This window comes from Tiliqua scincoides, chromosome 4 (genome assembly GCF_035046505.1).
Source record: "Tiliqua scincoides isolate rTilSci1 chromosome 4, rTilSci1.hap2, whole genome shotgun sequence".
In the NCBI taxonomy this organism is placed as follows: Eukaryota; Metazoa; Chordata; class Lepidosauria; order Squamata; family Scincidae; genus Tiliqua; species Tiliqua scincoides.
Genome location: NC_089824.1, coordinates 189,024,780 through 189,051,621, shown reverse-complemented (window position 1 = coordinate 189,051,621; position 26,842 = coordinate 189,024,780). Strand labels below are relative to the sequence as shown.

At 41.5% G+C, this 26,842-nt stretch overlaps 1 protein-coding gene across 1 annotated transcript in view; it reads right to left on the bottom strand.

The window, feature by feature from the left end:
• Window positions 1-26,842, bottom strand: part of IPO9 (importin 9) — a 48,780-nt gene that overhangs the window by 15,618 nt on the left and 6,320 nt on the right. The window contains exons 2-15 of the mRNA XM_066624940.1: window positions 19,927-19,988; window positions 18,621-18,707; window positions 16,540-16,741; window positions 15,527-15,615; window positions 13,371-13,457; window positions 12,707-12,826; window positions 11,510-11,610; window positions 9,892-9,950; window positions 9,284-9,435; window positions 8,313-8,411; window positions 4,720-4,826; window positions 3,226-3,365; window positions 1,959-2,118; window positions 1,143-1,369 (exon numbers count right to left, since the gene is read on the bottom strand). Of these exons, the coding sequence (XP_066481037.1) occupies window positions 1,143-1,369; window positions 1,959-2,118; window positions 3,226-3,365; window positions 4,720-4,826; window positions 8,313-8,411; window positions 9,284-9,435; window positions 9,892-9,950; window positions 11,510-11,610; window positions 12,707-12,826; window positions 13,371-13,457; window positions 15,527-15,615; window positions 16,540-16,741; window positions 18,621-18,707; window positions 19,927-19,988 (1,692 nt within the window). The remainder of the gene's footprint in view (window positions 1-1,142; window positions 1,370-1,958; window positions 2,119-3,225; window positions 3,366-4,719; window positions 4,827-8,312; window positions 8,412-9,283; window positions 9,436-9,891; window positions 9,951-11,509; window positions 11,611-12,706; window positions 12,827-13,370; window positions 13,458-15,526; window positions 15,616-16,539; window positions 16,742-18,620; window positions 18,708-19,926; window positions 19,989-26,842) is intronic.

Below are 26,842 nucleotides of genomic sequence, written 5' to 3'. Positions count from 1 at the left end.
GCCGGGCAGCTCAGAATTGGGCTGTAAGTCAGCACATATACTCTACTCTTTGTTTATATAGATCAACAGTTAAGAATAAGGACTAAATAATGAAAAAAGTGTATTTATAATAAGAGTTTGACTTGAAGGTAATGTATAACACCACTGTAAGCCTGACTGCTGAATATTTTAAGGCCTAAAGCAAGTTTTAGAGTTCTTGAAAACAGAAGCTTAAGATGCATTCATAATGCTACAAAACTAATTTATGTCTGGCACTTTCCATTTTCCAAAGATAAGTCTGGGAATCTAAAAGTGCACAGATTCTAGCCACAAACAGCTCAACAACTTTTGGCGGTGTATAATTTTGATCAGTAAGATGCTGGTTGTATTCAGAGACTAACAGTGTACACTTTCTTGAACACAGTGGGACTTACTTCTGAGTGAACATGCAGAGGACTGAACTGGTGAAGTCATTTACAGAGTTATAAGACTATTCCAATTCAAATGACTATAAGCCTAACCCAGTGGTTTTCAAACTTGGGCGTTGTGACGCCCCAGCCTGAGGGCCCTGGCCTCTTTCCCCTTAAGGGGCGGGGACAGGGGAGAGGCAGGGAGGAGGCAGCAATGCGATCCCCAGGATAATTCCACTCAGGAGGGCTGCAGGGACTGGGTTGTACCCAACAGTTCCGGTTTTGCGGAAGTGGAGCGCGATCGCACCACTTTAACTTCTGATTATCTGGGGAGCCCTGCAGACGCTTGTGCAAGGCTCCCCACAGCCCCGACAGGCTGCTGCAGGGACTGGTGAGTGTAACCCAGTCCCTGCAGCCCTCCTGAGCGGCATGATCCTGGGGATCGCTGTCGCTGCCTTCTCTCTCTCTCCCCCCCCCCCCCCGCCGGCCAGGACTTACAGTGGTGCAAACTCTCCTAGAGAGTTTGAAAACCGCTGGCCTAATCTATACTGGTTGTGACCTTTTCTATGGATCTGATTAAGAAATGAGATGGTGAGGTTTTGCTGCATTTTCCCACCCAAGATGGGTTTCACTTCTTTCACAATAAAGCACTCTTCCCCAAAAAACCAACACTTCTGACAGTCTGTAGTTGAATGGTTTCTTGGGAGACTGCCTGTAGCCATAATCTTATCAAGAGTGTGTCTGGGCACATACCATTACTATATTTGAGAAAGATTGCAATGGTGAAGGGGCAGATCTTGTTCTCAACGCTTGCTGTAAAGGCTGGATCTACTGTGCAGACAATGCAAAGTGTTTCCATCACAAGATTGAGGACTTCGGAACTAAACTGAGCTGCTAAGTGGATGAGACCATCAAGGATACTGGGAAGGAATGGCTGTAAAACATGGGTGCTTTCAGAAATCTTCAGTTGGTCACAGTAGCTAGAAAAACAATAGTTTCAATAGAGTCAGTATAAGTGTACAATATTTTGCAACCACGAACATCTATAATTACACATATAACATTTCAACTTTTTTATATTTTGATTAATACTTAGTATTTATATAGCACAGCATTTCTTAACATTTGTCCCCCACTGTACCACTTTGGATGGACCACCTACTAGAAGCACTACCAGAAGTAATTGGCAATGATGTAATTACTCATAGAGTAATGATGCCTCCTTCTGATCTGGGAGGCCAGACACCATGCCACAAACTCCAGTAAGAGGTTCAGTACATGAAAAGCACATGGTGGAGCTCTGCCACTGAGCCGAGCCTTTCAATGCTGCTTGTTGCACTGCATTGCTGGTGTCGCTGCCAGGCAGCAGGAGTCTGGTGGTCACAAGGGTACACTCAGACACAACCTCAAGTACTGCTAGTTGAGAAAAGCTGTATAGTGCATTGTGTATACAAAGCACTTCAAAAGTTTATCTATGTAATTAAAAACAAAACAAAACTTTGACTATATAGCTTTTCTCTTATCATTCCACAATTGACTAAAATATACTCTATTTTCTCATCTACTTACCCCCAAATAGCCCTTACTGCAGAAATTCGCACAGAAGGGGGTTGGGTTTCATGAAGACCACTGACTGTAGCTTGTAGGAACTGTTGGATGAGCTCTGGAGACATAGCAACTGTAAAACGACTGGCAGCCCAAAGAGCACGACCAAGCAAAAAAGGAGACACTAAAAAGAAAAAAAGAAAAATTATTCATTTCTATATTATTCTTCCCTCAGAAGTAAAATATTTGTGCTTTTCAGCACAAAAGCTCACGAAGTGGTTTACACAGCAAAAAATAGAGCAATGTCCAGTTTATTATTGAAAGAAGGTACATATTGAAATGCAGTGAATTGATAAAATGCCTCAGTAATTATGCATTTGTGTGTACAGACTATTCCATTGTAAGTATCCAGGGAAGAGAAAATCAACTAATTATTGAATGCAACTGAAAGACAGGAGGGCACAAAACAGCAAGCCAGCTAAAATCTTTTGAAGCACATATGTACCTTCTTTCTCCCCACAAAGAGACAGAAACCTCTACCACTCTTGGTTGCTGTAATTTAGAGCTCAATTTTAACTGGGCTGCCCATGCCACAATAGAGCGGTGCTGAAACGGCCACCACTGTATTCTGCAAGGGCAAAGAGACAGCTGGAGGTGATCTCAAGGTAATGCAACATTTGTTGTCTTACCCCATATCGAGCCCCAGCAAACTCTATGAGTCTGCTTGGACCTGGACCAGCTAAATCCCTGGCGCAGAACAAAGTAGCCCTGTGTAGAGCTTTCAGGCCTGGGACAGGGATTAAGTTGTGGCAGAAGCTTCCTCCAACATCCCCAAGCCCCCTTCTGGACCTGAACCGCTCTCCTTCCAGCCCCCAAAACACACCCTCTCCACTGCCCAGTGTAGAACTTTTCCCAGTTGGCAGGTGCCACTCCAATGCTGGCGGAGGCCTGCTAGTGCAGGCCTCCCTGCAAGTCGAATTTGCATTCATGAGGTCAAAATGTGTACACATACTGCACACATATTGTCCTACTGTCAGGAGCCAGTTTAGGATTGGGCTGTTTTTAACCTTATGGTTAGAGATCAGTCAGATCAACAAACCTAATCTTGCAAAGAAACAGAAAAGGCAAACAGTTTACATCAGGAAAGGAGATGGATGAGAACACATCTGTATGTTTCTATGCATAACAAAATGCAGTCTCAAAGAATTAATTCTTCAAATATGCATCATGCAAATCCTTTAACAGCTCTTCAGTTTCTAGGCACTAATCATTAAAGCTAGTGATGCGGTACCTGACAGGTTGAGATCTGCAAGAACAACATTTGTTAGGAATCCGTGCATATCAAAGTGTATTCTGCCATTTTTCACGCTGTCTGTGATAAGAGATTTAACTGAACCTAGAGCCAGCATGCAAGCTTCATGTATCTTCCACCTGCAATAAACAAACAACTTAATTTTCCAATGTTTAATTCTGAATATACTTCTAGTGATGTGATATTTTGTCACCATGATCAACACGAAAGGTTATAAAATTTAAACAGCTATTTAAAAAGGTTAGAAATTACAAATTATTTGTCAAATACAGATATGATTCACCTGTAAGTAACTGAAAAAGATTAATCCATATAATATTATATTAATCCATATAATATAAAAATAAATTGTATTTTTAATGAGAGATTACCTTTACTAATAGTATTACTCTTCTGCTGGCTTAAACTGAATGAATAAAAAGAGGTGCACTCTCTTCACAATTCTTAAAGGTAGGGGCAGTCTAAAATGGTAAAAAATGAACATACTGCAATGCGAAATTGGGCTTATAAAACAATAAAATGTGATATCCTGCCCTATCAACGTGGCTACGGACTGTCTGTGGATTGTCCCAAGTGCCTCTGACTGTATTTCTAAGCACCTAATTCCCTCGGAGCTCTGTTGCTTTAACTGGATGTAGAGTCTTTTGAGAATGCTCAGAAGCTGCCAAGGAAAATACATGGAGCCCTATAGAAAGTGAAATTAAGCCATAGTGCACATTTATTCATGAATGGGAAAATCAGTTAATATCTGGTGGAACAAAATGCAGAATTTGGTTGAGTGAATGAGATGTCTCCATAAGAGCTGGAATTACTTCTAAAGTTATTGTTTATAGGAGGTATGGATTTATAAGCCATGTTGACTCTTAGTTGAACAAATATTCTTTACCTTATGAGAAAAAAACTGATTTTCTTTTTGCCTTATATTGTGATTTCAATGTTGGTTATTTTAAATTTTATAGCAGTTTTATAGAATTTTATAGCTAATTTTATAGAATTAGCCTTTTATCAGCCAAAAAACCACATTGTTTAAATATTTCTGACCATCAGGCATATGAATCATTAGGGCTATTCACAGGTTATGTCACGTGTATATACAGTTATCAGCATTCACACATAAACATTTTCATGGGAATGTCTGTATATGTAGTTGACCCTTGGTGTCCATGAGGGATCCATTTCCAGACACCCTGCAGATACAGAAACCCAAAGATAAGTGAATCTGCGGGTCACAGCCATCATAGGACCTCTGGATGTGAATAGAAGTGTGTTCCGGTATCTTCTGTAGGTGTCTTGAAGGCCTGCAGGAGCCTTCTGGGATGCATGTCTGGTTTAGCAGGAAAACCAGAAGTGCGCCTCAAAAGGCTCCAGCAGGCCTTCTGCGGTGTGGGGTGGTCGCATGCACCTCAGAACACTTCCGGCCTGATGACTATCCATTACAATAATATTTTTTATCTGCAGGAACTGCCATCTTACCAATTTTCCGCACCACTGTTTTTGGCTTGCTCAGCTTCCTGCAAGTGTCTTGTAGCTGCTGCAGCCAGAGCTGTTGCACTCTCATTCTGGAAATCAGCTGCCACAGCCTAAGCAGAGGTATGATAATAGCTGACATTTTGCAGACAAGAGAAAAGGACTTCACATAAGTTGCTCATAATCTAAGATAGAAATTACATAGTAACTGGGCATAGTAACTGGTCTCAAAGGACAGAAAATCTGGCAAAAGTAGAAATCAAAAGCGCACTCACTCTTCTCTCCACTTCAGATTGTATACTTCACTAAGCATTTGAGAAGGATCAAAGGGGGTGTAGTAATGACAATATGGATGGAGAACAGGAAACATAGCAAACATCCTCTCTCAGTCATGACAGACTTGTTTTTTGTGAAACATCTTTCAATAAACATTAAGGCTTAATTAGATGCTATGCAGGATGCGCTGCTGCTGCAACTTGCATCTCTCCACATAATCCGATGTTACTCAGCCTAGCATTTTTCCTAGCATCAGCCTAGTATTTGTTGGCTGCTAAATGCAGGGCAGTTGGATGCAACAGAGCACAATGACTCACATCATGTGCTGCTCATATGAGATGCAACCAGGGTGACACTTCTCTGGGGCTGGTACACAGCTCTCCCCTGAAATCCCTTGTCTGTTCTGAAAAACTGGAAGACTGACTAGTGTTCTTTAGCTTCCCCTGGTTTCCTTTGATAAAGTTCCTTAGAATTTTGACTAACTGGTTTGTCTTTATAGTCAGATGTGGCAGTATGGCACTCATACAGATGCAACAAAATCCCACTATAGTTGCTCTATGCAGTGTGATGCTCATTTACTCATACACCCCAAGGCCTGTAAAACCTTCAGTAGCCCTGGTTCCCACTGACCCTGGTCTCTCCATGCCCTTATTATTATGGTGCTTGATTCTGTGTTCTGCTGTCAGTTGGCTGCCACAACCTGATGGTGTCTACTGACAGTACAAAAGAAATGTCAGTAAAAACCATGGAACCCTGGAACCTGCAGTGCTTAAGAGAGCATGCCACACTGCATGGCAGATTTTCTAAAAGTTCTAGAGTTTACTGTACAATCTTGCACTCTTGCCACTGCAGAGAGCAGGCTCAGCAGCAGCTCCATGTCCTGCTGCATAATAAACTAAGTTGCAGCTTAGTAGTCAGGTCACCTGGACAGTCTGTTCAGATTCCTTTGCCAAGAAGCCTCTCCCATCAATGACTGAGCATAGGCTACCACACACCCTGCCATGCCTTTAGACCCTCAGGAACATCACTGACTGGGGTGCAAATCAAGCCTTTGTGTGCTCCTGGAAATAACATTTTAACCCAATTAAGTCCACAAAATTCCTAGATGCAAACTCAGGAGAAGCTCCAAATAATACTGTCCAAACAGAAATGCTTTTGTTTCCTTTGCACATTTTGTGGAGGTTTCTTTCCCACTGAAAGCTTTCAGAAGTATTCACTTTTGGAAGGCGTGCTCCCTTGGAAAGCCTCTTGCTTTGGTAGCTATCCCTATCCTTGAAGGAGCTACTTTCCCTGCTTCCCTTGGTGCTGTTTTATCTTTTCCCTGGAACCTAAGCCTTGCTGCTTACAAGGACAACTAACACTAACCTTCCTAGCAGATTAAAGATTGGTAATTCCCTCTCCTTTCCCTTCGAACCTCATAACAACCCCCTCATTTAGAACCCCCTTCTAAAAGTCATTTTCCCAGTGATTATGTTTAAAGCTTTCTGCTAATTTTCTCATTTTCTCTTGCTGGTTGAGAAGGAAACTCAGCGATGCTGCAGACTGACTTTCACTCCTTTCCTCCATTCATTTAACAAACACCTTTCCAAATGGAGTTGTTTTACACATACTTTCTCTCCCACAACCACTTAAGTTCTGTGAAATTGATTGCTTCATCAAAGCAACTGATCTTTTATAATCATGTGCTTTTGACAAAAGTAGGTCTGTGGGGGAGGAAGAACAGGCTGAATGGGACAGACTGGCTCCAGGAAGGGGGTGGTTTGGTGGCAATGGCGGTTGCCAAATCCTAGCTTCCTTTCTGCACCCAATTCCACGACATGGGTCCATGTGGGCCTCTGATCAGCGATTTTGCTAGCGCGGGTCTGAGTAGACCCCCTCTGTGCTATGGACCTCCAAGACCTCCAAGATTCACTTCCTCCCCAGGAAGGATATAGGGGTAACCATTCTGGCAGCAGTGAGGGAGAGGAAAGGATAAGATTGGGCTGTAGATAAAGCAAATGTGCCTTTTCTTTGTTTGCCTATATTACTTAATAAAACCCATCTTCTTTGAAAAGCTTGGTATTGTGACTACTGGTTACCTAATTTAGAGGTACTTTGAGGTTGCATATACCACTATCTACATCAATGTTCCCCAAACTGTCAGACACTACTAAATTTGACCTCTCACTCTACCATAGCTAATTCCCCTAATCTGAACTTAATTCTGGGTCAGGCAAATCAGGACCTGAGTGCGTGCATGATACATGTGTGAATGAGCAGTGCTAGCAACATTTTGGACTCTACTGCTCTTTAAAGGTCCTTAAAGATTCTTGTGAATCCCCAACATCACCCAAGAATCACAAAAGTGGTCTTACTCTGCACCAATGGTTCTCAAAGTTCTACATGGACTTTGGGAAACCTGTAAATATTTGTGGAGAAGGGGAGGGGCAGCAACACAATCAAGACGATTGTGCTACTGCCAGGGAGGAAAGACTTTTTAAACCTTACCTAGGGTTTGCTATGGCTCTCAGGATGGTCTGGGGAGCCTGAGACCCCCTCTGCAGCCCTCCCAGCAGCTACAAACTGCTGTAAAAAAGAAATAAACAAACCACTTTGTTTTTACTGCAAAACTGGAAGTGGTTTTTTTTCTTTACAACAGTTTGGAGCTGCCGGGAGGGCTGTAGAGGGAATCACAGGTTCCCCAAATCCTCTGGAGAGCTATAGCAACCACCAGGTAAATTTAAAAAATCCCTTCCCTCCCTGGAAGCAGCAAGATCCTCCTGATCATGTTGCTGCCTATTTCTAGACCATTCCCCTTAAAGGGAAATGGCCTTTTTCCAGTTCCCCTGGTGGGTCGCGAACCACCAGTTTGGAAACCACTGCTCTATACTACACCCCAACAGAACCTAGCAAACATTCTCTAGCTTCTGCTTAAGAGCCTCTCCTATCTAAACTTTGCCTTTCTTCTAAAGCTTCACAACACAGTCCCTCCTGTCCTGCATTCCACTCATGGACCTACTTTTAAGACCTTCTATTAATTTCTCCATTGCTCTGCAATCTATTTTACTCTCAGCTTACCTTAGCTCTAAAGCCAAAGGGGCATTCTGAATAGTATATAGATACTGAAGTTCCAAGCACAAGGAGTCAAATACGTATACAATTGTTGCAAGCTGTAAACTCAGATAAATTACATGTAAAAGATTAACTGCTATTAGTACTTAAGGCTGCAATCCTATCCACACTTACCTGGGAGTAAACCCCATTGACTATAATGGGACTTACTTCCAAGGAGACATGCATCGAATCTGACTCTAAGTTCCTCAAATATTCTACTTCTTTCTTACCAGCAATAGGTCCTGTGCAGCAATTCTAACTGTGTAGGAAAATGTATCATCATCTTCATCTTCAACAAACTGTTGTGGGTTTGCAGTCCAGACTTTAATCTGAAAAGTAAGAAAATCACAACAGTCCAGTAACTTTAAAAAAAGGCTCTGCATTCTCTGGACCATAAATAATAATTAAAATAACTGCCAAATGTGAACTGGTTCCAATCTTATTTTTCCCAGAGCATATTCACTCTGAAAAAGTTGCAGTACATACACTTTTTCAAGTGGGTGCTCCTCCTCTATTTAGCAGGGGGAGAATAACTGGCCCTCCTTACTCCAGCAGTGTCTTTTCTAGTGGCTGTCTGCTGGTGCAACTTTTTAGACTGTGAGCCCTTTTGGGACAGGGAGCCATTAGTTATTGATTGTTTTGTAAACCATTTTGTGAACTTTTCTTTAAAGCGGTATATAAATACTATTGTTAATAATAATAATACATCTGGAGTTTCCCCCAGATACTTCCTGTCAAAGGAAAGCTCCTCATAACCCCTAAACCAACTTCAAAAACTACTTTGGAAGTTGGTGTGAAAGGGAAATGAGAGGAACACACATAGTGCAGACAACTTACCATACGGTATAGATTGTTCTACCAAATCCATTAAATCACTGGAAAATAAGAAGCTTCCATATATTGACTGAGTGAGACCAATGGTCCATCTACATCAGTATTCTCAACATGCACTGGCAGTAACTCTCCATATTTCAAATGGGTCCTTCCAAGAGATTGAAACTGGGGTATTGTGAATGCAAAGCATGTGCGCTACCACTGAGACACAGCCCAAGCCTTTCCCCTATACACTGATGTCAAAGGAACTAAGCAGCAGAAAAACATGATCATGACTCTAATGTCTTCTAGAACTAATTTCTGGCTACCTTTATGACAAGAAGTTTTAACAAATTTTGTACGTAACAGTGCAAGTAAGTGCGCCTACCTGCTCTTCTGTGATCTGCATGTAGAGAATGATGTAATATATTAGCTCTGGCAAAGCTTTCTTCACTGTGCTTTTAAATTTGTGGTTTTCCAACAGAGCATGAACAAACTCAAATATACTGAATACTAGGTTTTCAAAGCCCAAAACTTCACCTAAGTTTGAATAAAAAGTTCAATTAGATTTTCTGTACTATGTCATTGTTTTCATTTAGTTACTTTAGGTTATGGAATAACAGTTGTACTATCTTACTCTAGCTAGCAAAATCTGACACTATGGATCAAAGCAACAGAAGCCTCCGAATAAATTAAAAAAAGACTTTAAATTTTGTAAAGCCTTCTCCAGAAAGATCTTTTTATGCTATTTTAACTACCACATATAAAAAGAAACTCTCCTAAATACTGGGGAACAGAACACAGTTGATCTTAAAGAATCTTTCAAAGTTTCTCCATACCAAATCCTTACACTGAATCCTATAACATTGTCACAACAATCTTTCCATTGATGTCTTTCTTTCCACTTCATATGCTGAAAGTTGTTTTGCAACTGCTCATGTGGATTTTCAGTCACACCTCTAGCAATGTCTAATCAAAAACAGGAATGCTTCCTACCATCAGAATCTACAGGGTCTTCAACTTCCTCCGTGTAATTTACTTCTGTTCTCACATAGGTATAAACAAGTTAAGGAAAAATGAATTCAGTCAACAAACTACCACACCATGGTACAAACCTCCTGTAGTGAAATTAATGAATTTCAGTTAGAATAAAAGAGGGAAATGCAACATTTTATTCTATTTGAAAACTATTAGCAAGGAGAAGTCATAGATAACAGTCAAATTTAATAGCAAGGACTAATATCCACTGGATCAATGCTGGGGTTAATTCACAACAAATTTATTATTATTATTTATTTAATTTTTTTATTATTATTAAATTGAATTTTTATCTCGCCTCTCTACCACCCAATGGGGGATCCAAGACACTTAGAAAATAGATTAAGTGACTGCATATTTTAAAAGAACATGTCATTTCAAGGCATGTGAAACTTCATTATGAAGATCAAAGTCCTACATTGCAATCCTACACATGTGTACTTGGAAGCTCCAATGAGTTAAATTAATCTTAGGGCCCAATTCAAACTGGCCTAGCACCAGGTGTTGTAAATGTGTCATAAAGCACATTTACAGCACCCTGAGAGTAGGGAACATCAGTGCTGGGCCAGCACCAGTTGGTGCTGAGCCCCAGCGCAGCTAGCCAGCACTCCTGCGCACCAGACAGAGGTGAGGCTTTTCAGGATGGGGAGAGGCAGAAAGTGGGTGGAACGGGGTGGAGGGAGGGGACGATCAGACCCAAGAACCTCCGCCGGATCCGATGCTCCATGTCAGGCTGAGAAGTCCAACATGGAGCTCCTCCAGTCTGTGCCCACAAAATAGCTGGCGCAGACTGGAGGAGACCCATTGTGGGGCTTATGCCCTTACTTGAGGGAAGGGGACAAACATGAGTGGGTAGTCAAAAATTAAGTAAAACTTAGAAATGTACCATACTTCAATCACAAATCTGTTGATGTACTAGATAAATCCGAGACTGAAGGATGCCAACAACAGATAAATATATCAGCCAAGACTAAGAGGCACTACATGTACATGGGAGCTCTTTATCCTCCTCTTCCAGCAACAGCTCCTTAAAAAGCTACCCCTAAAGGTCAGGGGATACACAAGTATCCCATAAGAAACAAGGGATGGTGCCAGAAAGGAAAACTGGCAGATTCTGTGGGTGTGCATATGTTTTGCACATGTGTGCAAACCTCTTTGGATCCTTTGGTGGGCCACTGTGAGATACAGGAAGCTGGACTAGATTGGCCTATGGCCTGATCCAGTGGGACTGTTCTTATGTTCTTGCTGCAGTGCTTGAAATGAAATGGGTTATATCCTACTTTCGCATAGAGCACGTTCCATCACCAGAAGCTCCATTTGCTAATCGAAGAAACATGCTCACATGAAGGCTCCTTTCACAAGCACAAGGGGTCCTTGCATGGGTGCAACTCTTCTTTGATGAGTGGAAGGAACTTCCAGCAATGCAGTTTTGCTCTTCGCAAAGTCAGGATACAGCTAATGGTAGAATTTCTGATTTAAAGATGACACATTGAAATTTGTTTCCCTTTTCTTACTCCTGCCTTGATACATGGATTAAGAAATCTGAGTGTATTCCAAAGTAAGAAAAAAAGGATATAAGGCTGCACTTTCTGTGAGGGTGTTCCAAACAATGGGAAGGATCTGCTGCATGGAAGAAATCATGTGTCTTGGGTAGTTCTTCACCAAGGCGGTCACTGCCTGGAGGATGAAAAACAAAAACAAAAACCTTAGAATCATTAACATATTTGCATTTCACAAAATGAATCAGTTTTCCCTCCAAGCCCAACCACATTCACATTTCCTCTTTCTGTAGAAGTTTTCTGCCTGACATATTAGCAAGCTGTATTAATAATGACATTGTTAACTAAATGAATACACTTAGACGTATCCAGACAAGCTATTTATCAACTCATTTATTTTGTTGGAGCTAGAGAATGTCACAGACAAAGTTCAAGATAAACAGAGATTTATTCCGCTTACTAAAAACATATTGCAAGTTTTTGTTCATGGCAACCACAAACCTGAAATATACACAAGGAGACTTTTGGCTTGCATTTGGACCTTTAGTCTTAAGCCACGTGACTTCATTCTAAGTAATGTACAGCTTGATAAAACATGCTGGCATAATTTGTTACATAGCATACACACCACTTCTTCAGTAGTACAATTCTTGAAAGAAATATCTACCTCTGATCCCAGCAGAGACATTTTGCTATTCTGTAGGGGTTTTTGAAAGACTATTTTCCTAAAAGCATCTATGTGGCATCCTAAGGTGCTTCTTCCACTTGTAGAAGAAGCTCAGTTTGCACATGGGAGGAGTAATTTTTGCTAATCTCTTCTTCTGTCTGCAGAACTCTTAAGCTTGTCTGAGTTTACAGTCCTGAGAGTACCCCGATCACCAATACCAATCTTCTACTATTCAATATTTAAAAAGTTTTGCTTCTTCTAAAACAGGGTTGCACAGGGAAGGGAAGACTGGGGGAAATTGCCATCTCTCTGTGCAAACGAAGCTTCTTCCATTCATTCTTCCATGAATGGAAGAAGCACTCAGGAAACAACCCTTTGTGTTTTGTGTGAGTTACATTAAAAGTATCCATCAGTCATTTCATTGTGCTTGGTAGATTACTAACTCTTTATGTTGCAAAAAAAGAAAAGAGAAAGAGACAATGTTGCCACATATCATGATGGTAGCAACAGAGCTTAAAAAACCCATTTTTGTTACCTGCTCCAACTCAAACCTTGACTTTAAACTTTAAGTTGTGTGCCAACATGGTGTTCTATTTTGTACCCTTACCTTTAAAACCTCCATTTTAAGTCCACTGTCTGATGTAGGGCCATCAGGCATTTGCAGGGCCTGAACAAAGGCTTCAGTGAACTGCTGCACCACAGGAAAAATCAGAACTTTGGCTGCTCCCTGTAAAAATAGAGATAAAGTATATTTGGATTTTTAACTATGGTAACTTGCAGGTTGCCCATTAGTAAAACAGAAATAAAATTTAAAAGAAAAAGCTGTAAAATTAAGTACCTATTAATTCAAATCCACTTTCCTACCTGCTTCTTAAAAAGAATCCGCTGTTTGTGGATTTAGTTACTTTAGACTTCAAAGTCACACATAACCTCTTACAGTCTTATTTTACTGGTACATTGTCTCCCTCACAGCATTTTGCTCATTTTCTCGACTTACCAATTGAAATGTTTATTGTGAGGCACACTAAACTGTAATAGCAACTGCCAACGACTGTACTCAACTATTCCTCCAGTTGCACAGCAAATGCATGCTTTTCAGTAAATGATTCTTTCTAGGGTTCTTGTTTCTGTTACTATGTTTGACTACTATGCCTCAAAGAGTTAATATGAGAATAGATGAAACAAGAACTACTAGTGAATCTGGAAAATAGAATAGAAATATTATATTAACCGAATGAACACAACTCAAGAAGATGAAAACAGTGAGTTACCTTTTCCAACTCCTCCATGTTACAGATCATATGGGCACATGTAGTGAAGATTTCCACAGCACGTGATCTTGTACGAATGCCATACACCTAATACAAGAGAAAACATGTCAAACTATGATAAAGTCTAGTGTTTTATCAGTATGTTAGCAGTTGCCACCAACAACAGCAAATTAATGTCTGCTTAATTATTCCATTCCAAGTGCACAAGACAGAAAGTCAAATTTAATTTAAATTTCCTTTCCCCAGATCACCTAAATGAATGAGTTCTGAGGCAAGAGTTCTGCCTCAAAACAGAAGCATGTTAGATAATAACACACAGTTCACAAGAAAAGTATACTTCCATAATAGACTTTCAAAGCATATTCAAACCCCTAATTAAAATGTTCTACTTTACAAGAATTTAACCAATGTCAGGCTTCATTACACCTGTTTATAGAGGAACTGATTTCCATTGTTAGAAACAAAAGACACAAAGATATTTAAAAAATTTATGTCCCACCTTTCCCCTAAAATACAGGGTGCTCCTTGTGACTCCCTGTAACTGCCTGGCCCCAAAAATATAGATTATATATATACAATTCAAGCATATTCAAGATGGAAAAGCAAAATGAAAAAGAAAAGTTCTGAGGCCTCACCAGATGGCAAGCAGTGATGCCACAGTTCTTAATTCTACAGGGAGGGGAAAAAATTGGTTCTCTGCACCAGATTTGTCTTTCACTGTCACAGAATTAAAGACTGGGAATTTGGAGGGTTTCTGGAAGAAAGATATTGGGATGGGAGCAAAGATATGGGTTCAGAAGCAAAAGCACCATGAGCTTAGGAGGTAGTTAAAGAAGTTGCCAAATACGTAGGTTTGCTCACCTTGGTTATGCTTTTAATAGTTTACTACAAAGTCACATACTTAGATTATTTCTATACTGCCAAACCCCAAACTACAAGCCTGTAACTCAGTGCTGCTGTGCAGATCCTTACATCTAGAAAGCTCCCCCTACCCGTGTACTTGTGTTCCAGAAGATGAGTGGAGAGGAGGGTGTCAACAACATGAACTTCCCATTTAGTTTCCAACCCAGAACACCAACAGGAACCCTCACAGTGGGAAAGGACCCTATTTCCTAGTGACCTGTGAGGCTATGAGGCTTAAGCAACCCCCCTTCACAGTACAGTTGGGCATCCCTTATTGAGAATTCTGAAATACAGAGTGTTCTGAAATAGGGAACATTTTTGAGTGCCAACGTGACTTTTAAAAAACTTTTTTACCTAAATACATTCACAAACTGTGTTTCATGCACAAGATTATTAAAAATATTGTATAAAGTTACTTGAAGCCTATGTGTATAAGGCTATGAAACATAATTGAATTTGTGTTTAGACTTGGGTCCCATCCATAAGATCTCTCATTATATATATGTAAATATTCCAAAATATGGAAAAATCCAATATAGACAGGCATTGTTTAACAACCTTCTGCATATGACAGTGGTCAATGCACAACAAAGAGGCAATCAGGTCTCCTGTAGCCTGCAGCACTAGATGAACACAATGTTTGCTTAATGACCTACTTGCATAACAACGGGGATAGGAGAAGTTAAGTGATACACACCTGTATTCAAAATGCTTCTGGTCCCAAGAACTTTCGATAAGGGATGCTCAATCTGTATTACATTAACAGTGAAAGCCTATTGGTATTTTGTTATACCTTAGTTAACACTGCTTACAATGCATTTGCCTTTCACCACTGGTCCTTTTCTATGCTCCCATCCCATTTTATCTTCTCTGGGCGCCTAAGTCCACACGCCTGCATTGTGGTAGCTTCTCTGTTCTTCAGAAAAGGGCTATGAGAAGTGCTAATAATGCATTAATATGTGAAAATCAGTGGCAACATCTCCAAAGTTGCCTATTCTGTTTGTGTTACTATTCAAGAGCGACCATTCAGGGTACCTGTTACTTAACAAGACTGCTAAAAGCATTCCTAGAGGATTATTTTCTTCATACTTCCACACTTCAGCCTTTCTACAAAATCTCAAAGGACATACCCAGAAAACAAGCAACAGATGTATTTTGTTCTACTGAGAAGGCATTAACTGTTGTCACTGCAAGAATATAGTATAACTAAACAAAGTGACACAGAATGGAAGATAATGATTTTCCCCCCATACCTCGGCCATTGTAAAAATCTTGTACATCTCAGGAAGAATAACAGGAGCAACAAGGGGCATCTGTGTGTCTGTCACTTCCCGAGTAAACTCTAGGAAAGAGCAAAGCAACTATATAGTCACATAATCAAAGAGTACTTTGGAAGAAAATATCCATTGTTTAATTTTAAGGATCCCAGCTGCATCCCAGCTGCTATTTGCCTTCTAGGGGGAAAAAAGTTCCCATTGGTGACAATGAAGTTTCTCTCTCTATCAAACAGACAATGTCAAATGGGGAGGAGATCCAGATTGGGACAAGGGAGACAAATAGTTAAAGTCCCCCTTCTACTGCAACTATTGCTGAAACTGCATGGGTAACCCTTGAGCATAAGAACATAAGAACAGACCCACTGGATCAGGCCATACGCCCATCTAGTCCAGCTTCCTGTATCTCACAGCAGCCCACCAAATGCCCCAGGGAGTAAACAAGACAACCTGCATCCTGGTGCCCTCCCTTGCATCCGACATAGCCCATTTCTAAAATCAGGAGGTTGCACATACACATCATGGCTTGTAACCCATCGTTTAGCAAACACTTTGCAAATGTGTTGCTAATTGTGTTTGCAAATTGTGCAAATTTGCAAACATTAGCAAACACTTTGCTAATGAGCTCTGCCCCCCCCCCAAATTGGGAGGGACTGTGACCCTCCCAAATTGGGAGGGAATCGACATTTGAAAAGTACTTTGACCCTTGGGAACTGACTAATCAGTTATTTGCTGCAGATTTACTAAATGGATTACAGCCCCATTCCCAATTACATCCACATTCTTCCATCACTGCAATTTCTGAAATTTTCTATGCAGGGGAATTGGAAACTTGAAACCATACTATAAACCTTATTATGAGCTATGTGATTTCTAAGGCAGACAAAAGCACACACAGAGAGCACACTATTTCATTTCTAAAAGACCACGAGTCTTGGTCTTGGAAGCCCCAAGCTTACAAAACTGTCCAGTTAAAGTTGTACAATACACACCTGTAAGTACTCGCATTGCTCCATGCACTGCATTCAGATCCCCACTAACCAGCATTTCCATCAACAGATTGAAGAGCTCAGGCCAAGCTTCAGGCCAATCCCAATGAGCTATTGCTGAAACGGCATAGGCTACACTTGAGCGTACTTTGCTAATTGACTCTCTCAACCCATTGGGAAGCAATTCCCGAATGGCAGCTTTTGCCTGTGGAATGGGAAGAGGGAAACAGAAAAAACTTAGTAAGAGACATCCCTTATTTGCATATAACAGCAGCATTTGCAGATTTGTATTCTCTCTAGTCACATATCAGATATCTTGCAAAAAAAATCCTATAGAAAAGACTATCCCATGCATTAACTAGCCCATATATCAGTGGTTCTCGAACTTTTCTGGCTCCTGCCTCCCCTGATCCTTGTGGCCATTGGCCATGGGTCCCCATTACAACATCTCACCTCAGTTACCCCCAAAATGGGGGTGAATGTGTTATAATTATACCCCTGCTAATTGGGTAAGAGGCACTTTTTCAAGTGGGTGCTCCTTTTTTTAGCAGGGGGAGAGTAACTGGCCCACCTCACCCCAGCACTGTCTGTTCTAGTGGCTATCTGCTGGTATTCATTTGCATCTTTTTAGATTGTGAGCCCTTTTGGGACAGGGAGCCATTTAGTTATTTGATTTTTCTCTGTAAACCGCTTTGTGAACTTTTAGTTGAAAAGCGGTATATAAATACTATTAATAACAACAACAATAATAATAATACACTAGAAACAAAAAAACAGCTGCCAGCACTCTGAGGCTGCAATCCTAACCACAATTACCTGAGAGTAAGCCCCATTGAACAAAATAGGACTTACTTCTGAGTAGACCTGGTTAGGATTGTGCCCTGAGTTTGTTAGCAGCACACCTGGAGGGTTTGGGAAAGGGAGGGGGGAAGTGATGAATTTGCTGGGGGAGGGGAAGACTTTGTTTTGTGTGTATCTGCTAATTGCAAACTGATGCAAACTGAGACCTAGAGACTGTCTGGCTGCAATCCTAAACTCACTTTCCTGGGAGTAAGTCCCATTGAACACAATAGGACTTTACTTCTGAGTAGACCTAGCTAGGATTGTGCCTTTTGTCTTACAATAGCAGCCAACAGAGTACCCTCCCCCCCCCCACAAAAGGAGGCAGGAGGAAAAAGGGGAACGGCTAAAAAGGAATGGGGATTTTTATTTTTAATCAATTTTTGGAGATAAAGCCATCAGGAGTGGCTTTTTTTCTTTTTTGAAGGGGGAGGAAAAAGAAAGGTGAGGATCCTTGGTTAAGCTGACACAGACCCCAAGCCTAGGTAGGTCTACTCAGAAGTAAGTCCCATTTGAGTCAATGGGGCTTACTCCTAGGAAAGCGTGGAAAGGATTGCAGCAAGATTACAACTCACCCCAAAGTAGATGGGGGCTGCTCGCACACATACACCTAACATGCAGATGCCACCCCCGTTCCCCCTAGGCAAGACGGAGGAATGCAGGTTGGGGCATTTGGACACCCCCCAATAAGAGCAGGCTGGTTCCCTCCTTAACTGAGCTTACTCTTCCCTCCCAGTTTGAAGCCTGTCAGGAGCTGTGCTGATGAGAAGCAGCACCTTCACACTCTTCTCCTCTCCTCCAGCCTTGACCAATCCCAGGAGACCCAGGGCGAGGGGCACACTGGGAAATGTAGTCACTGGGGCGAGGCTGCACATGGAGAGAGCTGTGATGTGATGTGGCACCTCTGCGGATGCCCAGCTAGCCTTCTCTCCCACCTCCCTCCACCATGTTTCACACGCCCTCCCCACCTCACGCTGCCCCACCCACCTCTTTCACAGTTGAAGAAAAGCAGCAAGTCAGCAGGCAGCAGGTGCAGCTGAGCAGAGCAGAGCTCTGCAGAATCAACTGCAGCCATCTCTCTCCCCAGATGCTTCATGACGCCCCTATTGGCTAGCTATGCTTCCCCAGGGAGGCGGGATGCACAGACTGAATACCTCAGCCATATATCATTAACATGTAAAATAAAAAACAGCTTTCTTCTAAATTCAAACAGCATGGAAATATGTATTTAAAAGAAGCTTTACCCTTTCTGTAGTCTCAGGAGGTCTAAACTTTTCTGATTGGGAACACCAGTGAGTTTCCACATATTGTTTCAAAATCACAGATGCCAACTATGAAGACAGACAACGAAAATGAAACAGACCAAGGCACTCAAATTTGAGATTCACTTGTAGTGTACTTTTATCTTAGACAACACCAAAGATGAACCAAACTCTTACCACAATAGAAACTGTATTCACTGCATAGCCAATCTTTACAAAGAATAAGTTTAGGATTGTGCTGCATTTCTTGCCTCAACAAACCAAAGCCAGTTTACAAGGCAATAAAGGTACTGTCACAAGAAATACAAAAATCACCTTTTGAATTTCCATGTCTCTAACAAGCACATCATATGATCTTGCTATATGCTATACTCAAAGTTAATGTTCACCTTTGTATTGTATCACCTTCATCTCAGAAAAGAGCCCATGCCCCCGGAAGCTTATAACAAAATTCTAATGTAGTCACACACCTCTAGATTAGTGTATTTTAACTCCTGAAGAGCATAAACCAGCTAAAGTTAAACACTGATTTCAATCTAAAATTAATAGGACTTCAGAACTTGATTTGGGTTGGATAATGTCTAAAATGTTTTAAACACTCATGACAGTTTTAACTAACTGTGGGTTCCAAATCCGTGGGGTCTGGGTGGAGGCTGGACCTGTACCCTCTGAATGCAACTGGCATTATGCTCCGGTTGCACCCAGAGGGCCGGGGAGGCCTCCCTGGTCTTCAAAAGCTCCTCTGGATGAGAGTGGAACAAAGCTTCAGTCGCATTCAGAGGGTTTAGTGTGCCCTGACCCAAGGATTTGATTATCCACAGGTTTTGGCATCCATGGGGGTTCTCATAAACCCCAAGCCTTAGGATTCATTTTCCCAAGCCTGAAAAATAAAAATAAAAAAGTTGCGATCAGAAGTCACTTCTGGTTTCTGATCGTGAAACTGGAAGTGATTCCAATCATGATTTTCTTTATTTTCCAGGCTGGGTGAGCCCTGTGGGGATGTCCACACATCACACATTCCCCCTGGGCCCCATCACTGGCTTCAGGTAAGCCAGAAAACTCCCACTTTCCCCAGCAGCAGCACAGTGCTGCTGCAATCCCCCTGCCCCCATCCCTTAAGGGGCTAGTTGTGTGTGCTTCCCCGGCTGGTGGGTTGTGAACCACCAGTTTGTGAACCAATGCTTTGTACCAATTTATTATCTCAGAAGTATATGAAGTAAATACACAAGGTAAATACACAATTGCAAACAAAACTAATATTTCCATTGCTGTATTCAGAAAGACTCACCTGACGAATGGCCAGTGCTCCTTGGGGATCTACAGTCAGTTCTGCCAAGTGAACACCAAATTCTGAAAGAAAACAATTAGTAAAAGATATTAGAATATTGGCACATGCCAGTTTTAGCATATGCTGATGAAACACAACAAAATACCAATGTCATGACTTCTCATTCCTCACACAATTTTATTCTCCACATTTTCTGTCCTGTGCTTTGACTTCTATCAACTTTTTATTGAAATGTTTTGTAGTCAAAATATTTTCAAGCTAAGAAAGCTCACAGAGAATAGAGAAGAAAATTTTACATGTAGAGATCTGAGCCACCAATGGTGTTATGCATTTTCAAAAGATAATCTATATGTTAATGTCTCAAACTACTGTCCAAGGAATGTTAATATCATTCTACCATTCCTTGCTGCTTGCTTAAACTGAACGAAAACAGAAAATCATATAGATTTTAGCTGAAAAGTAAGATTTCCGATCACTTATCACAGGAAAAACTTTTTCCCTTGTGACCTTTAGGTTATAGTATTATGAAAAATTAATACTAAAAGCTAAAGGTGACAAAGGAAAAAAATTTCCAATTGAGATAAATACCATACAAAAATATAAAGAAATATCCAGTCAGTCCATTTTATGAAGTCCATCCACTCCTACGAAGAGAAATAATACACAAGTATATCCTATCAAGAGGAATTGGTTTCCCATTCTTGAGTATGCTTTAAGAGATACATATTTCAAACAATTGAATTAGAGAAGTCAGAGGCTCACAATTGCTAAGCTAAGGATTTACGCTTATAACCTTGCATGCTTTTCCATGGGAAATGCTTTTCAGTAAGCATGTGCTGAACAGCCAAAACATCATATCCAAATTCTGATGATCTTGCAATGCTAGTACAATACACTAGCAGTCTCCCACAATGCCAGTTCATACTGGCCCCACCACTGCAGCTATTTCTCTACCTTTCCAAGCTCAGTAGAAGACACCGTTTCATTTATTCCATGCCTGCACTTATTTGACAAGAACAAAGATTATATAATGGAAATAACGGGAAAACCTAAAATGTTTATGCAGGGCGCAATCCTATCCTGCGTTGAAACAGGCAAGCCAGGAGGCTTGCACTGTATCTAGCGCAGGATTGTGGCCATAAGCAGCTCAGCCAGAGGCCTTATCTCCGAGTAAGGGCTGCTTGCTGTCGCAAACTTAGGGGGGTTTGGGGTGCTCAGAGTTCTTGGTTCTCAAACCCTAAAGCCCTCAAGGCCCCCCTGTTCAGTAGTACTGCCACCACCCTGTATGTGCCCCTGCCTCAGTCCAGGGACACTGAGACCCTCGAGGCCAGGGGTGCTCAATAGGTGGATCGCGATCTACCGGTAGATCGCGAGGCAAAATGAGTAGATCGCAGAGTGCCGACCCCCCTTCAGGTGCCTCTGGGAGGAAACGCCAGGAGTAAGGCCCATTGTACTCAATGGGGCTTACTCCCAGGTAAGTGTGGCTAGGATTGCAGCCTCACAGCCTAATCCTAGGCATGTCTACTCAGGAGTAAGTCCTGTTATACTCAGTGGGGCTCAAGGTACACCAACATACATTGTACACATAAATGTTATATGTTATGATGGCGCGAACATTGTAAAAAAAACTCTGGTAGATCTCCGGGCCTTGCTGGGTTTCAAAGTAGCTCTCGAGCCAAAAAAGTGTGAGTACCCCTGCTCTAGGCTTAACTCTATCCCTTGCAGGCACTGAGCTCGTTCTCCAATTAAAGCTTCAGTCCTCAAGTTACTACACCTCAATGAGTACTTGGTAGGTTGCTGAACGACTAGGCAGGATTCTGAACCTTTGTCCCCAACAGACAATGAAACAACTTGGTAAAAGAGATTTTAGTTTATTAAGTACATAAGGTTACATAAAGCAGCAAATGCTAGAGGCATAAACATCTAGGAAACATATCAGCAATAAAATAATAAAGCTAGCTGGCTATTTCTATTAATCCCTATCTCTCACCTGGGTCAGTTACTCTTGTAGACCTTTTAGCTCCAGGCTACCTGTGAGGCCAGATGCCCATGGTGGATAATGGAGCTCACTGCATGTAGGATGTTGCACCCAAAACCTCTGACCAAGAAGGGACCTGGACACCCCCTTGCGCCCTTATTATTATACTTCTTATGCTAAAAGTACTGAGGTGACTTCATACTTAGACTGTCCAATCAGAAACTTTTGAGGACAGAACCTTCTTGATGTGGGCCTGGTTGCTAGCCCTTACCCCTGTTACAAGACAGTAGCTTACACTGCACAAGTCACAATGAAAGATCCTCCTAAAGCACAAATTAGACTCTGTGACAGAAAATGAATGTGCACTGAGCCAAGCAGGTCAATTTGTCCTAAAGAAGCATGACTATTGTGTTAAACCATATAGTTCAAAAAGAAGTCTAGAAATGCTGCCCAGAGAAGAGGCAACTTTGGAAGATTTGGAGACTGAATTTATTTTGTGGACAAAAATGGGTTATGTTCAGCATGTCTTTGTCTTACCAGCATGACTACAAAAATCAGGCGTTAAGTTTGAAAGTCTTATTATAGTCATTTTTTTTAACAAATCAGTTCCAAATGACATCATCTATCCCAAGAGCACTGACATATGGAATAACAATTTTCAGGAAGTGGGATTGCCATAGGTAAGAAACTAGACGGCCTTCATTTTATGTTCTCATAATATAATATAATATAATATAATCTGCAAAAGCTGCTTATTCCACAAAGACTACCTTAGGATTCAACCCATTATTATTTGGTACATTTATGAACTTTATACGTATATAGACGCCTGAGTTTAAATAAGAAACTATTTAAGACACTTAGGCCCCGATCCTCTGCTGGGGTAGTGCTGGTGGCCCTTGCGCTGCCCTGGCAACGGCCATCATAAACGTGGTATAAGGTCAATTTATACTGGGCCTCGGGCTGGTGGGACATGCAAGAAGAGTGCACCGTGGTAAGTTCCCCACGAGTACCAGGGAAACATCTCTGGGTGGAGAGAGGAAGGGGAAGGTAGAGAGTGGGTGAAACTGGGTGAGGGGAAGGCAGCTCAGGTTGAAGTTCAAGCCCGGAAGAGAGGCAGGAAGGCAACAGAGGCTTCCATTGGATCTTATCTGCCCCACCCTGTCTGAAAGCCCTACATGGGCTACTGAGATCTGTGCCAGCTGTTTCAATGGTACAGATCTCAGAAAATTCATGGGGGCTGCAGGAGCGCCACACAGAGTAAGGGAACCAATGTTTCCTTACCCTGAGCAGACCGCTGGCTACTTCTCCTGCCCTGCAGGATGCAACAGCAGCTGTTTTGGCATCACTATACCGTAGGGTAGGCAAGCTGCATAGGATTGGGCTGCCAATCTTATTTATTTATTTAAATAAATAAGTTACTTATAAATTTCATAAAGGTACTAAAGCGTAAGGTACTGTGGTCTTCCAATTATTACAAATCTCCTCAGTATTAGAGAAGCAGCAACCTGCTGCAGCCAAAGTTACTTACAGCTCAATCCTATTGGCCCAGCCACCAGCATAATGCTGGTGGTGACTACTGTAAAGCAGCAGTAAAGGGCGCTCCAGCAGAGCACAGAGTAGCTTGTAGCAGGAGTGCCAGTGGAAAGGCCAAACCCTTCCCACCTACATCACCTGATCCTAGAGGACCCACCAAGGCAGGTAAGATGGTGGGGGAGGCAGAACTGGGGCAAGGGAGGGCAGAACAGGGCAAGGGAGGATGTGGTAAGAATCCAGTGGTATTGGTGCATGCTGGATCCTATCCCCTCCGTCAGCAGCTTCCTTGCTCCCTTTCTCTCCTCTGACTGGCACCAGGATCACTGGTACAGATCCAAAGTGATCCATGCAGAGCATGAGGCTTATAGGTGATCTAAATCTGCTCTCCCCTTCGAAGACTCCCAATTCATGCCCCCACCCCTGGATACAGCATGCTCCTTTTCAGTGCGGCTGTCCCAGTGGTGGGAGGGGGATAGAATTGGGCTATTAAGATATCTTAGTTTCGCCAACTGTAAAAAAAAGAAAGGAAAAAAAGTTGAATAGAAACCGTTAGCACTAAAGGAAACAAAACTAAATTTTTGTTATCTGGACTTAGAAACAGTCTTCTCTCCACACTGGATAATGCCAGTACTGTCCAGAAACAGAAGAAACGAATCAAAAACCTGTAACACCTGCCAGTCAGAGACAATGGGAGATGAATGCTTGCATCACAAGCAACAATTTCCCTGTCAAACAGGCTCTGGAGGAAACTAGAGTTGGCCTCCAGGCTAAGGTGACAGTGACAAGAACTTTCAGTAGATCTTGATATTGAGTTAAACTTGAACTCTTCAGTAATGTATAATGATCACATACAGTAAGCACCATGTAAGTAAAATTAGTCACATGAAATCCTTATGCTATTCAAAAAAAAATTACAGCTCTCAGTCTCATGTTTCTGTAATCTTAAACAACTTCTACACGAACAATATTCTGGAACTATAGTTATGATCTCCATCAACTTCAAGCAACTGCAGGTTTGCACAGATTGAAACAAGCTTCTCTATTATGTTACATTAGCCCATTACCCGATTTTGTGTATATATTTTATATATTTATGTGTTTTTCATATGTGCAAAAAATAAAAGAATCAGAAGCCAGAAGTTCTAAGACTTGTACATGCCTGAAGTATACAAAAATTGTAACTACTGAATATTCTAACAGTCTTCTATGATTATGAGCACAATTCTGAGAGGCTAAAGGGCAGCTAGAACTATATTTTAAAAAGCACTTAATTCATTCTAAAAGAGAAAATATTTCATGGTTTTTCCTCTTAGTATCTTCCAAAATAATAAGTTTTCTCATGGGAAATGTTTTAAAAATGACTCAAAAACCCTGCTTTCTCCAATGTTCAATTTCTCCTTGGGCCTTCACATCTCCATCTCTATAATGACTGCATACTAATTTTGAAACATATTTGCTGGCCAGACTGAGGACCCACTTATATCCAGCAGAGACGCCAAACAGCTACTGCTGCATCCTGTTCTAAGAGATCTACTTGGAGTAAGGGGACATTTGTCCCCTTACCCCAAGTAAAGCCCCAGCCTGCTTAATGGGGCTTCTCAGAGCTGCACCAGCTATTTAGCTGGCACAGAATTGAGAAGCCCCATGTCAGCCTTCTGAGCCCAGAAGGGGCAATTGGATTCAGTGGAGAAGGCCTCCACTAATCCCACCCCCTCTTGGGCTTGCGCCCCCATTCTGCCCTCTCCCCAGAAACAACTCCCCCAGACCCTTCTGCCACCATCCCCATGCCCCCACGCTACTTTGTGTTTACTTGGTCTCCAGTAGCAGCCAGGGCTCCAACTGCAGCACCAATGGGGCACTGCAGGCCTTGACACCAGTGCCACTTACTCCCTGGGTGGCGCAAACATGACTTACAGCACGTTTGCAACACCCAGCATTGGTGCTGCAGTCACAGCATTGGCACTAGGACAGTGTAGAATCAGGCTGTGAATCCGTTCTGTGTTATACAAATAATTTTTAATTTTAGTTGAACTGTTACACCACTAATAACTTTTGAGGAGAGAAGTTCACTCTTACAAGGTGCTGCTTCCTGCTAAATGGGCAAAAAGGCACTTTTTCAAGTGGTGCAGCTCACATTTAGAAAGGGGAGAATGTCTCTTTTCACTCAACTATAGTGTCTTTTCTAGCGGCTATGTGCTGGTAGTGTACTGTATCTGTTTATATTATAAGCCCTCTGGGAACAGGGAGCCTTTTAGTTATTATTTTTATTATTATTATGCTGCTTTTGAACAAAGGTTCATAAAGTGGTTTACAGAGATAATAATAATAATAATACGAGATTTATGATGCTTTAAATTTGTCAATTCACACCCAAATAGAATTGAACTATCAGCTTGTAGAATCAGTAAATCATCAGCTTGTAGAATCAGTAAACCAGTTTGTCACCAGAACTCATATTTATATTTTCATGTGTATACTTCCTCCATTTAATTAGAAATACAGCAAATACAATGTATCATATAAAGTTAATGAAGCATATAAGGAGTGAATGAAAAACTCAAAAGGAATCCTGTTTTGCAATTGCTCCTGTCTTTTGATGGGACATTGTTCGTATGTTAGGTGCAAGACCATCTCAAGCAAAGAAAATAGTGGTTTTAAAAGACTGACACATACTTTATGCATCTCAAGCTACTTGTAGAACCAAAGCCAAGACTAACAGTAAAAAAAAACTGCACAACTGGCCTTCATCCGAGTGCAGGCTCCATCAGCTAGGTTCAATGAACACCACATGCTCAGGACTGAGTCTTGATTCCCCGAGGGCTCTCCCTTCGCAGAACAGTGTTTAGGCTATATTGGAAGAGATTCAGAAAACCTCAGATGAGAACTGGATTGTAATCTCTTGACTTCCAAGTTAGAGGAATCATTTTACAACCACTAACTACTTGTAACTATGGACTAGGAATAACAGCTGTCAATCAAGGAAGGGGTGCAGAGCTGTTCACAACCCATTGAAACACAGGTAGATTTCTCAAACCTTCTCCTGTAAGCAGATGGCCAAATTAGTTGGACCAACAATCCAACTTCTAACTGGAAGCACTATATTCACAATGCAGGCCAAATCACATTACCCAAAATGTATAACATAGCCCAGCGGATGTGTGTGTTTTAAACACTGGTAAAAGATTATCACTGTGAAGGAAGTGGAACCATGGTGAGGGGATACAGTGACTTTAGGACTTTGTCCCTTTGTTCAAATCCCAAACGTCCCCCCATTTATGCTGTTTTAAAACAGGAAGAAAAAGTTTCCACTGGCTTCAGCACAGGATCACTATGTTCCAAGTAAGGATGGTTGTAGCAAGACAAGGACACAACAGTCAATAATATTGAGAGCATCAAGGTCAG